Consider the following 16897-nt stretch of genomic DNA (forward strand, 5'->3'; position numbering starts at 1 on the left):
ATATTAGGAATCAGACTGCTAGATAAGAAGGGAAACTCGTGGATTAGGCAGCAAACACAAGTAAAGGACATTCTTATCGAAACTGAAATGGACTTGGGTAGGACACTAGCTCTAAGACATGATGACGGACTAAGAAAATAACAGAATGATACCCAAGAGGAGCTAAAAGAAAAGCTGGAAGACAATAACAGAGATGAACAGATGAAGTTTGCAAGTTCATGGGTAGTAAATGGATGGCCATTGCACAAAACAGAAGGAGCTGGAAAGTTGCTGGAGAGGCCTTCATCCTGCAGGAGTGGACTTGTGCATCATGGCCTTAGTCCCCCTTGTGCCATAAAAATCAAATCAAATCATCCTGCAGTGAATTGGAAATGAGTGATGATTATGATAATGTCAGCATTAGTTGTCCTAACCAGGTATTCAAATTCACTCATTCTGTTGAAAGCACTCCTGACGTTACTATAGATATAGTTAGGATATCTTGTATAATTTATTGTCTTGACATATCCCTTTAAGTTATTTAAAGGTTGTGTTTCTCCTAGCAATGCTTCCCATTTGTTTGAAACATCACTATGCTTAGCACATCCTTAGTTCCTTGCCAATATCAGTTTTTGCAGCCACAAACAATTTCAAAAGATAAACAGACACAATTCCAACTACTTTTGAAATTGCATCTGTTTAGTAAAGACTTCTAGGATTTTAAACTGCTGACAATCATGTGAAATCATATACAAGATATTGACACTGAGGGTCATTTTGTTCCTTTTCAATAGAGATTTCTTGAATTTTTAATAGGGAAAAACTCACAAAAAAAATCACTTTGGGAAGTATTGTCAGTTACACAAAAAAAAGTGATCATGTTAATTGAGGGAAAAAACTTGTAGCTGGGCAAATAATGGTTTCATAGCACAAAATTGCTCCCCAAGAGGTGGTTTAATTACCCCATGTAAGTGCCAACAGGTTATCCAGTATAAATTTTGCTTTTGTAATTACTTGCATGTAATAGATGGTTATATTGGCTGGTTAAAAATTTTGCCATATTGGAAAAATATATCAGGTCTAGAAATTGTGGAAGAAATCCCTCTGCAAAATAAATAAATAAATACATTTAATGATTTATTAAATGTGATACATTTAATAAATCATTGATATTATATTAATCAAATTTCTGAAATAAGAAATTAATAAACTATCCTTTACTGTTTCCTTTTGGATTAATAGTTGAGAAGTTAAAGTCTAAGAGTGGAGACAACAAGCATATTCATCCCACACACTGTATTGCAACCACCCATGATTGTGTACAATTTATAAATGATAGCACATTAAGGAAGGTTGCTTTGGCTAGGCATAACAATTAAAGCTGTGCAGAAGTTAATCTAGCAACATGCCACAAAGCCATTGAACGTTAGAATCTTTGAAACTGTTGGAACATAAAATTGTCAAGTTTGAAAGCAGTTTGAGAATACTGTTTTTCTTTTAAAGTCGAGTGATACATTTAGATATTCCAATTTCAGCTTCATTTTTTTATATTATTTGAATGTAAAATTTATTTTGGATTATCATAATAAAAGGGAAAAATGTGCATTTATACAACTGTTAAATACACTGAGTGATCACTGAATTATAACCACCTACCTAATAACATGTTGGACCACCATTTGCATAACTAACAGCCACTGTTTGCCTAGGCAATGACTCCACTAGATTTCTGAACACATCTGTAGGGATCTGCAGCCATGCTGCCTGTAAGGCTGTGTTCAATTGGATTGAGGTCAGGTGAATTTGGAGGCCAATCAAGATGGGTGATATCTTCACTGTGTTCCCCAAACCACTTGTGCACAGTGCGAGTCCAATGACATGGCATATTATTCTTGGAAAAAATTCAACATGGCAGTGTGTGCTCATGGTCTCCTAACAGCTGTCGGTAGACCTCACCAGTGAAACATTGGTCCATATGCACCAGAGGTCCTAATTCTTGCCAGCAAAGCATGCGCCATATTAAGCAACCACTGCTATCTGTCTGGATAGTGTACACCACGATGAATCCCTGGACTTGTATTGCTTGTGCCACATATAAGGGTATCCATTGATGTGTTGCACCAGGTATTTGGACTCATCCGACCAACCCACTCATTTCCAGTCCTCCAGTGCCCAACTAACGTGTTGTTGACACCACAGCATTGTATTCACCATCGATGATGATCAGCAGTGAGGAGAGGAGAGAGGGTCTCTTGAGTCGTCTGCTGTGGAACCTCCATACAACTGAGTGTGTGGTTCACCATCATTTAGGATAATGTTCTTGTATTCCCCATATTGTATTACAATGTCAGCTGTCACGTAGTGAGCTGCTGTTGAGCCTATACAATGCACTGAACCGTCTACAGTTCTGTCTGCAGGAGGTGGTTTGATCTGTTAAATACCATTCTTTTTGCACCTTAATCACAGTTGACCATGAGCAACCAACAAGATGTGGAATATCTGATATGACAGCACCCTATGCAAAGCTTCCACAATTATGCCCTTTTGAAACTCCTTTACTGTGTTCCATTACTACTACTTTATCACTTTGACTTGCATGACCAGATGCAAATTACTACTGCTCTATCATATGAAGCTGTTTGGCTTTTTATATTATGAGCTAAGTGGCATAGTCCATTACGGATGGGGTGGTCATAATTCTGTGATCACTGAGCATATTTATGAAAACATATAATGTGTAATTAAAGGAATAAAACTTGGCATATAATTTTTAGGTACTTCTATGCCACATTGTATTTTAGTTGTTTGCTGACAGTTCTAACTACCTTGCCCCTGTGTTTGTGTGTTGAAGTCAGTCTTTCATCAATCACCAGAATATTTATAGAAAGCAGGTAACTGTTTCTTGCTATATTCATGTTCCTAAATTCAGTTTTGTAATGTAATTGTATTCAAGAGTGTACCTGAGAGATAGCACTATAACAATTTTCCTTTCAGATTCAAAATACCCAAAAGGTAATAGAATTTTATATAACTAGTATAGTGCCTAATAGTAGAGTAGAGAACAAGAGACTTTTAGGGGATATATGATGTCACAAAATTAACTGATTTGAATTATTAAATAAATATTGACATTGAAATGTTAGCAGACAATAGAGTAAGAGGTAGCAGTTCAATCAATCTGCTGATAAGTTCATGTCTACTCTTGTACTAAGAGTAGAGATGATGAGTATAATTTAGTCTGCACACCGGATTGCAGCCACCTGTAACTGTATATAATATAGATAATATTACATTAAGGAAAGGTCTACAAATATGCAACTTTCATGGAATCTACCTTTGGTATATATAACAATTAAAACTGTACAGAAGATAATTGTAGCGACGTACCACAAAGCCAGATTGCATAGTCTGGATTCCTGGTGAAGCATCATGTGCCATAAAAAACCATATGATTGTAATAATTTTTTACTGCTCATCTGACTTTGGTGTATCATGGCTACAGTTGCTGATGCACAGATAAATTCTCATAATTTTCATATCTAGCCTTTGCCATCTTATCTATTTCTGTAGTACTCTATATGCTGCAGAGCTTTTCATCACTAACTTTCTATGCTTTCCTTATTTGCTTTATTAAAGTAGTAGATTCCTTATTTATGCACTTTAGCTTATCCTCATGCTGTTTTTCTTAATACTCATTTGTGACTTCTGTAATGGTGGATTATTCCACTCTCATTTTTCCTTTGCTTCAAATATAAACACCACGAACTCACTGCATACATTAGATGCTGAATCTGTGAATGCTCATGTTGCATATAGTCTACTTTTGACCAGTGGCATTATCTCATAAAAATAATGACTGCTCCAATGATGTAAAGAGATTTTGATCTGATAAAATTATGGAGAGATCATGATCTGTCCCTAAAGACAAAACTGAGAATCATTGATTCGTTAATTTTTCCAGTTGCCACTTATGGATGTGAAGAATGAAATCTGAAAAGAGTTGACAGGAAGAAAATTGAGGCATTTGAAATGAAATGTGGTGTTACAGGAGAATACTGTGTATTTCTTACTTGAATCTAAGAACAAATGAGTGGGTATTGAATAAAATTGGCAGGCCTAAAATTCTTCATAGCATCAACAAAAGAAAACTCAAGTTTTTTGGTCATATAGTAAGAAGGGAAAACTTTCTGTTGAAGAATATAATGGAAGGAAAAACTGAGGGGAAGAGGTGCAGAGGAAGACCTGCAACTAGGTGGAAGGATGGGATCAGTGAACTTCTGGGCATGACACTTTATGATGCTGCTCGTATAGCACACGATCGATGCAGTTGGAGTAGGGCTTACAATACCGGGATCCCGGTCCTGTCATTTTTTTCTGGTATTGATACAAAAAATACTAGTTTTTCCCATCCCTCCCCACTTGTCTGTCCTTCACCATTGTGTAGACTCACTTTTTTTTTAATAATGGCAAATCTACAAGGGCTGTTCCGAAAATATGCGGACTGGCAACACTGCTTCGTTGCTATGGAAACGAGTGATAAATTTGCAGTCTAGGAATGTTCTCCCGCCTTTTCTTAGTTAGTTTGTGAAAACGTATCACATAGTATTCATTTTTGTATTTGTTATAACAGTTTATGTGAAGTGTGTTTTATGATGGGGTATGAAAAAGATATTTCATTAATTATTAGACAAAGAATCATGATTGAATTTTGTTAAAGTTAGGCAAAAGTGGTCAGAATACGTTTGAGATGATTCAACAAACATACAGTGAAGGAGCCTTGGGCAGAACAGTCGTATTTAAATGGCGGAAGCATTTTAAAAATTTTAAGGGCTGGGAAAAAAAGTGCACAAGGTGAACAAAGAAGCAGGCATCCATCAACCTCAGTGAACGATGAAAACATTGAGGAAGCCAAATTGTTATTGAAAGAAAATAGACATTTTTCAATTCGTGATCTGGCAGTTCAGTGTTGAATGTTGGTGTAGCAAGATGTCACGAAATTGTAACGATTCACCTTAACATGTCACGTGTTTGTGCAAGATGGGACCACACGATCTTACCACAGAACAAAAAGAACACTGCATTGAACTTTGTCAAGCCTTTATTGACAAGGTGGAAAAAGAACCCGACTTTTTGAATAAAATAATCATGTGTGATGAGTCCTGGATTGAACATTTTGATCCTGAGTCCAAACAACAGCCAAGCATATGGAAACACCACGATTCACCACCCCCAAAAAAAATTTCGAGTTTTTGGTTCATAAAAAAAATTAATGTTGAATTTGTTTTTTGATGCCCTCAGAATAATACCACAGCACTGGGTTCCTGAGAAACAAACTGTAAATGGACAATATTAGCATTAGCATTAGTAGAGGTATTTGATGCAAGAAAGCAAGCTTATGCAGCATCAGCCAAAAAAAAAAAAAAAAAAAAAACCACTTCCACTTCACCCCTCTGTTCGTTCAAAATACCTGTCCAACTGAGCCTTGAACTTATTTAGGCTATCAACTTCCACGACAAGGGATGGAAGTCTGTTCCACCAACCAACCACTCGCTGGCTAAAGGCAAATTTCTGCACATCTATCCTACACCTGCCTTTCTTCAATTTAAAAATTTATGCCCTCTCAGGTGATTATTCTGAGTGAGAGGAAGAATCCCATCAGCATTGAGCATGCTCAAACCATTCAATGCTTTATACACCTCTATCAGATCACCTCACTGGTGCCTAGTCTCCAGACACTGTAATTTGCAAAACTTCGTAAGAGCACCCCTTTGTTCCATTCACTAATCTTGTTGCCCTTCTCTACTAACACGTTGCGAGTTTGCCTCAAATGAGCGATTCACAAAAAAAAGACCAGAACTTCCTAATCAAGAATGGTTTCTTCTTCAAGATAACACTAGGCCACATGTCACACAACCAGTAATGGGGAAAATTGGTAGTTAACCACTAGACCACCCTCCATGCAGCCCAGACCTCACACCATGCGATTTCTGCACTTTCCCAGGCCTCAAAAAAGAGTTGAGAAGAAAACAATTTAACACAAATGAAGAAGTTAAATTTGCCACATCTGCTATCCTGCAACGCCTTTCAGAAAATGGGCTGCAGCACATGTTTCAGAAGCTAGTGAACCACTGTAAAAGGCGTATAGAATGTGAAGGACGCTATTTCGAAAAGGAGACCCATACTAACCTCCCAAGTGACTCAGAGCAATGATCTCAGTCCATGTAATTTCAGAACAGCTCTCGTACATGAGCTTTGCTTTCACGCATAATTCTGATATTTTAATACTAATACTAATTTACCAGTTCGAGCCCGTACCCACCAAATACGGGGGATGCGGAAAGGTCAGGGAATGACCACCGCATATCCCCGGAGCAATATGGCCTTAGTTGCTAGTACTCCTAAAAACCAAATAACAAACAAACTAAATTTACCATAATTGGTAAAACAGTTCAATATATATTTTAATGCTAAGGATGACTGTGTGAATCAGCCTGACAGATCATATACAAGTATTTACTTTCATCTCACCTGTTCAAATATGGCATGTTCAGCCACTTCATTAAATTTTTTACCATTCCAAACTCCATAGCCTTTTTTTTTTTACTTCAAACAGCCATTGCTCTGTAGTCATTCAGAATCAGACAGACATTTATATAAACTCTTTTCATTGTTTTTAGATCCTGAATTGCTCCTAAAAAGTACAGCCCTTTTGTTATGAAATAGCACACATATCTTTCCGCATATAAAAATGACAACATTCATAGCTGTAGCTCGACAGTTTTATGTAGAAAGGTATGATTAGTAATATGAGTACTGTGCTCCAGGCCGAACTGTGCAAAGAACACAGTTCGGCCTGGAGCAAAATACATCTTCATTAATGTGCTTATTGTGTAATCTAATTCTTGTGCTGCCACAAAAAAAGCATCATAAACTGTGGCACTGGATTAGTAGCTACCAAAGCAGTTACAAGAACGATGTAAATTCCTCTGGTCTCCATGGGGTGTGGGGTCCTATAACTGGTATATTAAAAGGAAACATTTTATTTACTGTATCCCACCCACAAGAATTTGACATACCATAATGATTAGCATTATTCTATTAGATTTTCAACAACATGCAGCAGATCCACTCTTTACAGGTTGACTCCTGGTAACAATTTCATCCACAAGAAGTGAAACCGATTTTCTAGCATGCTCAAATTGACAGAGAAGAATTATTATTCCATATGAGTTGTGCAACACCAGAAGTGCCTTTCGAATATTCCGGTGACTCTCATATCTAGCATAGTGATTACAATCAGCAATTTTCCACACCACATGGAAAGGCTTCATCTCCAATTCCACCTCAACAGGAATAGTTTTTGTAGGCTTCTTTCTTACCAAGGCTGAATTAGTTTATCTTGGTAAGGGTTGACTATTTTCTCCAGGAAACTATACATTTTTCAGCCTACAAAACAGTTAAGCTGACTATAGAATACAGGCAACATAAAGACATCTCATTGCCTTAGTTGCACCAGAAAAAGTTCAAATGAAACTGACGGACCTTCCCATAACTTGTAGGAGCATCTGCTTGGAGTTTTTGAGGCCAGAATTTATTATTTATTTATTTATTATTACACCTCTAAACAGAGTGATGCATTCATTCTTCAATACAGAGGCAAATGCCAGTTTCAACATTTCATATCTGCAGAAGATTACATTAACATCCAGTTTGCACACTTTTTTGGAATTAAAAAAACTGAAATACTTCACAGAGGAAACTCTACACCTCTTCCAGAACCAACTGACTCCTGCTCTGAATGCAATAGTTAAAACTCCTTTAAGAAATTCCTTAGTCGTTTTTGAGATTTGAAGCCAAGCCCTTTCGAATTGACAAACAATCTGTAAAATTACTGTGCAAAGGAGTAGAACGTTTCCCAAACTTTTTCAGATTTGAACCACTTTTGTATTTTCAATGGAAACTATAGACCACTTTTATATTTGAGATAGAGGCTATGAACCACAAAAAATATTAAACTGAATGCAAATTATTAAGCTATTTTCTAAATATAATGATATTATTATTATTAGTAGTAGTAGTAGTAGCAGTCATATGGTGCAAGGAAGCCTGAGGCTTATGCTGCACCAGCGAAAAAAAAAATTTTTGAACTACCCCAAGAGAGAGAGAGAGATAAAAGGGAATCACCAAGGAAGAGAAGAATGATGATATCCAGCTCAGGACCCTGGGTGTGGCAAGCCCATACTCACCAGATGTGATCCCCTGGGGTATATATATCCATAACATATTAGCAGTAGCATTAGCATTAGTAGAGGCATATGATGTAAGAAAGCAAGCTTATGCAGCATCAGCCAAAAAAAAAACTTCCACTTCACCCCTCTGTTCGTTCTAAATACCTGTCCAGCTGAGCCTTAAATTTATTTATGCTATCAACTTCCACAACAAGGGATGGAAGACTGTTCCATCAACCAACTACCCGCTGGCTAAAGGCAAATTTCCGCACATCTATCCTACATCTGTCTTTCCTCAATTTAAATTTATGCCCTCTCAGGTGATTATTCTGAGCAAGAGGAAGAATCCCATCAGCATTGAGCATGCTAAAACCATTCAAGGCTTTATACACCTCTATCAGATCACCTCGCTGGTGCCTAGTCTCCAGACACTGTAATTTACTGTAATATGTAGTACATGTTAGATTGTTATAGGCATTCTTGTGTCTCCCATCACTGTTAATGGGACTATTGCCTACCAAAAAAAGCTCTGTTTTATTGTCAAGTCCAACAGGCCACTTTAATAAGTTAGGTGGACCACAGGTTGGGAATTGTTGGACTAGAAGACATGCAGTTAGTAATTAAAGCATGATGAATCACCAACACACTTCAAATAATTTTGTTAGAAAGTTTGCAGACACAAAAGTATCCTTAGTATGCTTTTCCTTAGCCATGCATAGGGAAAGACATGCGACCCTTGCTAACCAGATATAAAGACCATCAATTTTTATCTGTAAAGTCATTTGAAATGCATTGTTTATGTAAAACAAATGAAGCAGTTGTCAACAGGATTTGTGTTGGAGTTCAAGTTGCCCACGATGCAAACCATTCTCCCCCCCCCCCTGATAACTATCAGCAAGCTCTGCCAAGTAGCTAACACTGAATAGTTCTTTTAAGTTCTATAAAACCTTAATCAGTTTCTTGATTTTGACTGATAATCATGCAGAAAAGTTGAAACTACTATATCCCAGTAATGAATATTGCTTATGAGTTGTAATCGATATAATTATCATTATATCCATGAGAACCCATATTTGTGTGAACTGAGAAATATATTTTTTTAATCACAATTATTTACCATCCTATGTATGCTAAAAAATATTGATGTAAATACACCATAGTGAACTCATGATGAAAAACTACTAAGTAGTGTAAAGGCATTGATTTAATTGTATCTCATATTGTGACTACCTTCACAATGAGTTACCATGTATTGTACTACCTCAAATAAGTAACACTTCACTAATAGAGAAGACTATTCTTACTTATTCTCAGTGGGCACCATTTCAAGGCTTATTGACCTATCCTCAGTGGGTGGGCAGGTACTCTGGTGTTGCAATCATGCCAACCCAATTGTGAAGTTATTTCCACAATATGAGATGCCAAAAGGTGTGCAAGATAATACTTAACCCCTTCCCGGAACATTTTTTTCCCGAAAATGCCATAACGGGTTGACTTTTTTTATTTTACAGATTAAAAAGTATGCATCATGCGTATACTCATTGTATAGTTTTTTCTGTTTTTATAAATTTTTTAGTATAAAATACATGCAAGTAATTAACCCACTTGGGCTATCCTGAGTTCTCGTGTATGCCAAAAAGTATGGAAATTATGCAGATTTTTTTAACAAATTAGCACTTGTGCTAAAAGAAAGGAATAGGAAAACACAAAAAAAATGCAAACTTACTTTATTCCCTGAAAAACAATTTGAATTCCATAAAAAAAAAAAAAAGCACTCCATAAAAAATCAACATTTCATGAAAAACAAACAGTAATTATACTTGGTGTGGTAAGTCTTCAAGCAAGGAATGATGCAAAGACCAATTTCACATATTTTGCACATGTAGCGTGTCTCCTTTCGAACTTTCTTGCCATCTTTGTTCTGCTTTTTGGAACATACCCAACAAGTTCTAGTTGGAAACTACTTCTCAGTTGGTGGAATATCAATGGGGTAATGGCCTGGTGAATAGCAATTTGGGTGGCATGTTGAGGATAGTCTTCCCTTTCTAACTTGTGGAATTTGCAGGTGATATTTCTTGATAATTTCATCAATCTGAAATTCAAGGTTGAAAGAGCTTTTTGGCCATCTGAAATCATGGCTTTATACAGTAGAAATGAATTCCACACAGCTAGGTCCATCAGGTGAAAGAAAACCTTCTTGTAGTATTTTTTAATCCATTTCCTTGGCAGGGGATAGTTTGCCAAATGCTGGTCAACTTTATCTACACCTCCCATGGAAAAGTTATAGTCACAAACTACTTTGGGTCTCTTCACTACTCCTGTTCGAGTTTCTATTTCTTTCTAGAAGGATTATGGACCGTAGATAACAACACTACATCTTTTATATCTTTCCAATGTAAGGCCATGACTTTTACCCCCTTTGAAAAGCAGCAATCTCTTGCCTTTTCAGCTTTTCCTTCTTCAGCATTTCGGGCATTTCCTTTCTGTTTAGTCTCACTGTACCATAAACATCAGTTTTCTTTGTGATGAGAATATCAGCTAATTGGGGACTGGCATAATAATTGTCCACTGTGAGGCAATATCCTTTTCCTAACAGAGGCTTTATGAGAGTCAAAACCACTTGCGTAGAAATTGGAAGACCAATAAAGTCTGGATCCATTTCTGTGCTTTTTCCTATATATATTATGAAAGTCCAAACATAGCCACTTTCAGATTCACACAGCATATAATAATTTATGCCAAACCTTGAGCCCTTCAATGGCATGTACTGCACCCAACTGAGTCTTTGTACAGCATCAAGCTTTCATCTGTTGTTATGTCTCTTTTTGGAACATAGAGACTTCTAAATTTATTTTCTAAGAAGCAATAGACATCATAAATCTTGTTCAGTTTTGGATTTGGGTGCGTATTTGCATCATATGACTCATTATCTGAGAAATGAAGATATTTTTTTATCTTTTTATAATGCCTAAGAGTCATCGTAGTTCCAAACACTGGTGTCTCAAGTAATGGCTTTTTTGACCAGTGCATATATTCTTCAGGCTTTCTCACAATACCTTGCAGTATTTCCAGAGCAAAAAATACTTTCAATTCAGCATGCATCACTGGAGTCCAACTAGAATCATGAGCGCCACTTTGTTCTGCATATTTATTAGTCTCAGAGCACACTAGATTAATTAGTTCTTCATCAAAAAATAAAGCAAAAAAGTCTATGGGAGTCATTTCATCTGTATTGCTTTCAATGCACAAACCTGGCTGAGCAGAAAATGGAAATCTTGGAGGTGGCGGGGGAGGTCTTTAGTGCAGTCAATTTTGCACCACTCTAGCATCTAAAACACTGACATCACCATCTTCTTCATCTGAATCAAAATCTGAATAGGAATTTTTAGAACCGGATTCACCAGAAGTTTCCAAATCACTATATGAATCATCACAAATCTCTTCTTCTTGTTCTTCACTACTCGTTATAAAAATAAATTTAAAAAATCTAATAAATTTCTAAAAAATCTAATAAAAAATCTTAAATTTAATAAATTTAAGCAATAATCGTGAACTAGCTATATTCTGACACACTACCACTGCAAGTGGATAGGCGAGGTAACATCACTTACAGCCGGCAGTTGAAGAGGGCGCCGAAATATTTTTCGATATTGTTTTCTGCTGCCAGGCATAATAAAATCCCGAGAAATCTCGAGATTTATCTGGATAATGCAAAATTAGCCAGATGAAATAGGTTTCAGTCCTAAATTTGGAGGTATTATTGTTTGCTTTTATCCCGAGATATTTCGTATATGTTCCAAATAACTTTTAAACCTAAAAACGAGATATCTCGGGATAATCCATGAAGGGGTTAAATAAAATATAAATGCTCAAAGCATATACATATGCAGAATATATAATAATCCAGTAAACTAAATGCAGGCTGACCTCGATTAATGCAATTAATTCATCCTGCGAGTGCATTGCGCAAAACGGAAACGCCTTAATTGAATATAATAATCATTAGGAAAAATTATAATTAGTCCTTGACCTTCTGGCATATCCATAAAGAATTTTAAAAATACCTTTTAAATAACTTTTTAACTATATACAATGTAAAAGATAATGAAAATAATTATGGAATTAAATGTTTATTGCATAAAACAGCAGTTCCCAAACTGCACCGCGGAATATTTTAAATTTTTGAGAAAAACAGCGATACTCGACATACATTGGATACCGGGTGAACTACTATCCCGAGGTAGTTCATAGTTTCAACATTTCTTATTAAGTTGTTTGGTCCTAACTACTAAACAGAACTGTTAGGTATTTCTTTTGGTCTGGGTGTGCTGTGAAAAAATTACTGAGACACTAAGGGCACAGTGAACCGAGAAAGTTTGGGAACCTCTGACATAAAATACACAATGAAGAAATGACTGTTGCAGAAATATTTGAACAGTGTTGACTTTCTCTTTTCATCAATCAATTTCCGATAGCCGACAACAATCTTCTCTGGGCCCTGGAAAAATAAATATCACAGAGAACCTCAAACCTTTTGTTTGAGGTTCTCTGCAATACTAGTTCATCTAGTATTGCAGAGAACCTAGTTCTTTCATCTAGTTCTTTTACCATTATCTCCTTCGCGGTAACATTTTCATCTGGCTCATTTAAAAATTAGAATTTTTAAATGCAAGTCTGCATTGAGTTTATTAGCAGGAGACAAACAAGTAACACATCTTCTTCCAATGGTTGATGGAACACACTGAGGCGGGCAGCAGGCAAACGTTTTGTTTATTGTCCATCTGATGTGTGGTAAGCTTAAAGCGCGATTCAAATCTTTTCAGCTATCGCATAAAAAAAAAAGATCGCATTAACTGGAAATTTACATTGTGTAAAGTGAAAAGTGGTATAATTTTTTCAAATAGCGGTAACTGAAAAACGTGTTAATCAAACACGCGTTATGCGGGCAGCAGGCAAACGTTTGTTTATCGCCCGTTCGACGCGCGATTCAATTCTTTTCAACTATCGCATAAAAAAAAAGATCGCGTTAAATGGAAATTTGCATCATGTAAAGTGAAAAAAGTGGCGTAATTTTTTCAAATAGCAGTAACTGAAAAACGTGTTAATCGAACTCGCATTATGCGAGGCCTGGCTGTATCTGCTTTTCATGTTTGCCCTGAAAAAGATATTTATTATGTTATGAAAATAGTAAACCAGGTAAGCTGTTGAAAGTTGCCACTTTACTAACATATTAAGTTTATATTATTCCATTGGTATTTCAGAATATTATTAAAGCAACATTTAGTATAATTTTAGCTGTTTTAACTTCATAATTATGAATGAATATCCACATCACAGTGTTGCATGTTAAATATTAGCAGGTATATGTATGAATTTTTTTAAAATTAATTTTGTTGAATAAATGAAATTGATAATGACAGTTGTAATAATCTGAATTTATATAAAATCCACACACTTTTGCCAACTTATGTGCAACACCCTGAAGGGTGGTTTTGTTTTTTTTTTTATTATGGAATTAAGTGTTAAGGGTATCAGTATTTGTTTATTGTAAACAAATACAGTGAATACTTGAAACATTTGACTGAATCCCTGGACAGCATATAGGCTAGAAGTGCCTATATCTATATCAATTATAGACAGCAGCTAGACTGACAAATTAATACTAACAAGATAAAAAAAAAAAAAAATGCTTAAGGCTAAAATTTTTTCATAGGACCATGTGTAAAAACTTAATATGTGCACTATACTCATTCTAAAGATATTAATAATAGTTTATCCCTTTAGAATTTTATTTATAATTTCAGGCTTATACGTGGAATCATTTATGAACAATCCAATCTCTAAACTTTAATTTACTATTAAGGTTTAGAGATTGAAATGTTTCTTGAATCTATTAAACAACATTAAAGATAGACCTAGCCTTGTATTTTTGGAGTTATGTGTCACCAATAGTCAGTCTCCAGTGTAACAAGGCTGACTAACTATTATATATTTTTGAGAATGAAGTAATGGAATAATAACCTGAATTAAATCTGAAATAGATGGGAATTTGAAGATTAAAAAGCATCTGTATTTACGAGCTGAAGTATGGAAAACCAGCTTTTACATTAGCCTATTTCAACATTTGAGACTGCAACATAGATCAAATTTCAGAGAAATATAGAATTAAAGAAGATAGTTAGGAAAGCATTGTACATTCTTCTTAAATCAACATTTAATACATGTATTAAATTTTGTTTTAAAAGCTATAATTTTTAAATTTGATTATGGTCCCACCCCATTCCTGATTTTCTCTCAACTTGAGTAAATCTACTTGATAAGTAAACCATTTTGGACACCCATTCTCAGATTATTATACATTGTCTATAAATTGCTGAAATCAGTAATGCCATTGAAATATTTTGATATTAATTATTCTTTGTATTTTGAGTTAAAATAATTGTTGCATAAATACAAGGACATAAATTTTCTGTTTTTTAATGCTAGTTTATTAAATCAACCTTAGTTTTATTGACTAATATTTGTTTCTATTTATAAATTACTTTTTTCATTTTTTTTTTATTTTAGACATGAAAGTACAGTAGAAATGTACCTGTATTCAACAGCAATTGGAACTATTATTGGTACTTGGTTTGGAGCATTTCCAATACCATTAGATTGGGATAGACCATGGCAAGAATGGCCAGTGAGCTGCTGTGTAGGAGCTGTCTGTGGATATGCTACTGGTTATCTATATTTTATATGTAATATGATTAAGCAGATGTTTTATGAACAGAAAAAACTGTATTAGACCATTCCATCTGTTTATTTTGTTTAAACATTAAAAGTTTTATTGCTGTTATTATTCTGTTTTTTTTTTTTTTTATTTAGTTCATAAACAAAATATTGTTGAGTTTATACTACTTAATCTGAATGGCCAAGAAGTAGTATTAAGACAGATAAAACTTGTTAATGTTGTATTTGATTGCTGTAGATTGTAATTTTTATAAAACACACTCGCCTAATTTACAACCATGTTTTTTTTTATTTTTTTTAATTTATGTATTGTGCATATTTTTAAATTAAATTGCATGCTCTGAATGTAATTTATCATGATAAATCCAATTATGGCATCAGAATAATATTTTAAGCTTGGGATCATGAAAATCAGATATATGCCATAAAAGTGCACACAATAACAGCATCACTCATTTCTAATATAATGCTGAACACATTGCATCTAAGAGGTTTTTTCATTCTATAGAATACTAAATGGTTTGGAAGATACCTAGTAGTAGGTGATTATTGGCAGGATGATTGCAAGGCAGTCAAACTGCAGTTGCTAAAAGCTTTAAACATATCAGCAATGGTAATTTCAAGGTTATGGCAACAGCAGGAGACAGAAGTCGCTTGAAGGCAATTCAAGGTCAATCAAGAAATTTGTATCATCCCAAAATGGGATGATACAAATAACAGCCAAACAGTCTCCTTCAAGTTTCAGTGCTTGTGCAAATGTTTCGAGACAACTATATATTGAATGCTTCAGCCCAAGTTTTCCCTCCCAAGGAATGCCTCGGTGCAATACGTAGCACCATCTATAGAGCCACGAGAAATGGGCCAGTGCACACTCCCTAAAGATAAAAATGAGCAGATATTCAGTCTTGAATCTGATAGCCTTGAAAGACATGATCAGTGGTGGCAGCAATCTGCAATTTTGAGGGAGGCACCCTGACTGCTCAAACTTACAGGAACAAAATCCTTGAGGTTTCTCAGAAATACCATCAGCCTGAACTCACTTTCATGAACAGTAATGCTTATCCATGTAAGGTTCAACATGATGAATTCTTCAAAAGAGGATATTCTTTGCATGGAATGGCCACTCAGATTACTACATCTTAACCTGATTGAGCACAATTGGAATGCTTTAGGGAGATAATTTTTCTCCCTAAAGCACAATAGGATTTTAGTATTTTGTGTAATTTTATAGTGAATTTACTATAAGTGTTTTCATAAAGTCTATAAATTTGATAATGTTATACATAATAATGTAATTAGTTAAGAAAAGGAAGAATTACCTCAATGATCTCTTGTAGAACACTTCTGTGGTGATACTCTCCATTGTTGAATTAACTGTGCAAATAATTTATGTGAATACTGCACACTTGTAGACAAAATCAATGATGCAATGCATCATGGGATCAAAAGCCTGTGGACCCCAAAATACATTAAATCACCAACCCAAATCTTTGAGTGAGAGAAGACCATAAGTTCATACTTTAAAAACAATTTAAAGGCTTTGAAACCAATTTAAACAATGAGCCCATCCTTTAAACACTTAAAAAACAAATGTTAAAACAAAAATAAATAAATAAAAATCCTCTGATACATTATGGAATTAAAAGAATTTTGTTACTTCCCTTAACAAGTACAGACAGCAAGATAGCAATAACAAATACAATATCATGGTAGTTATTCAATATAAAAGCATTTAAATATATAATCTCTCACTCAAAGATTTGGATTGGTGATTCAATGTATTTTGGGGTCGGGTTTGCAGTCCGCAGGCCTCTGATTCTGTGGTGCATTGAATCATTGATTTTGTCTACGAGTGTGAGGTGTTTGTGTAAATTATTTGCATAGTTAATTCAACAACAGAGTATCAGCACAGAAGTGCTGATACTCTGTTGTTGAATATCAGCACAGAAGTGTTC

At 35.2% G+C, this 16897-nt stretch overlaps 1 protein-coding gene across 1 annotated transcript in view; it reads left to right on the top strand.

The window, feature by feature from the left end:
- Window positions 1-15048, top strand: part of PIG-F (phosphatidylinositol glycan anchor biosynthesis class F) — a 35963-nt gene extending 20915 nt beyond the window's left edge. The window contains exons 3-4 of the mRNA XM_090374999.1: window positions 2754-2870; window positions 14775-15048. Coding sequence (XP_090231125.1) covers window positions 2754-2870; window positions 14775-14997 — 340 coding nt within the window. The 3' untranslated portion in view covers window positions 14998-15048. The remainder of the gene's footprint in view (window positions 1-2753; window positions 2871-14774) is intronic.
- Window positions 15049-16897: the final 1849 nt, after the last annotated feature.

Source organism: Mastigoproctus giganteus, chromosome 6 (genome assembly GCF_048544385.1).
Source record: "Mastigoproctus giganteus isolate SK-2022 chromosome 6, ASM4854438v1, whole genome shotgun sequence".
Taxonomy (NCBI): Eukaryota; Metazoa; Arthropoda; class Arachnida; order Uropygi; family Thelyphonidae; genus Mastigoproctus; species Mastigoproctus giganteus.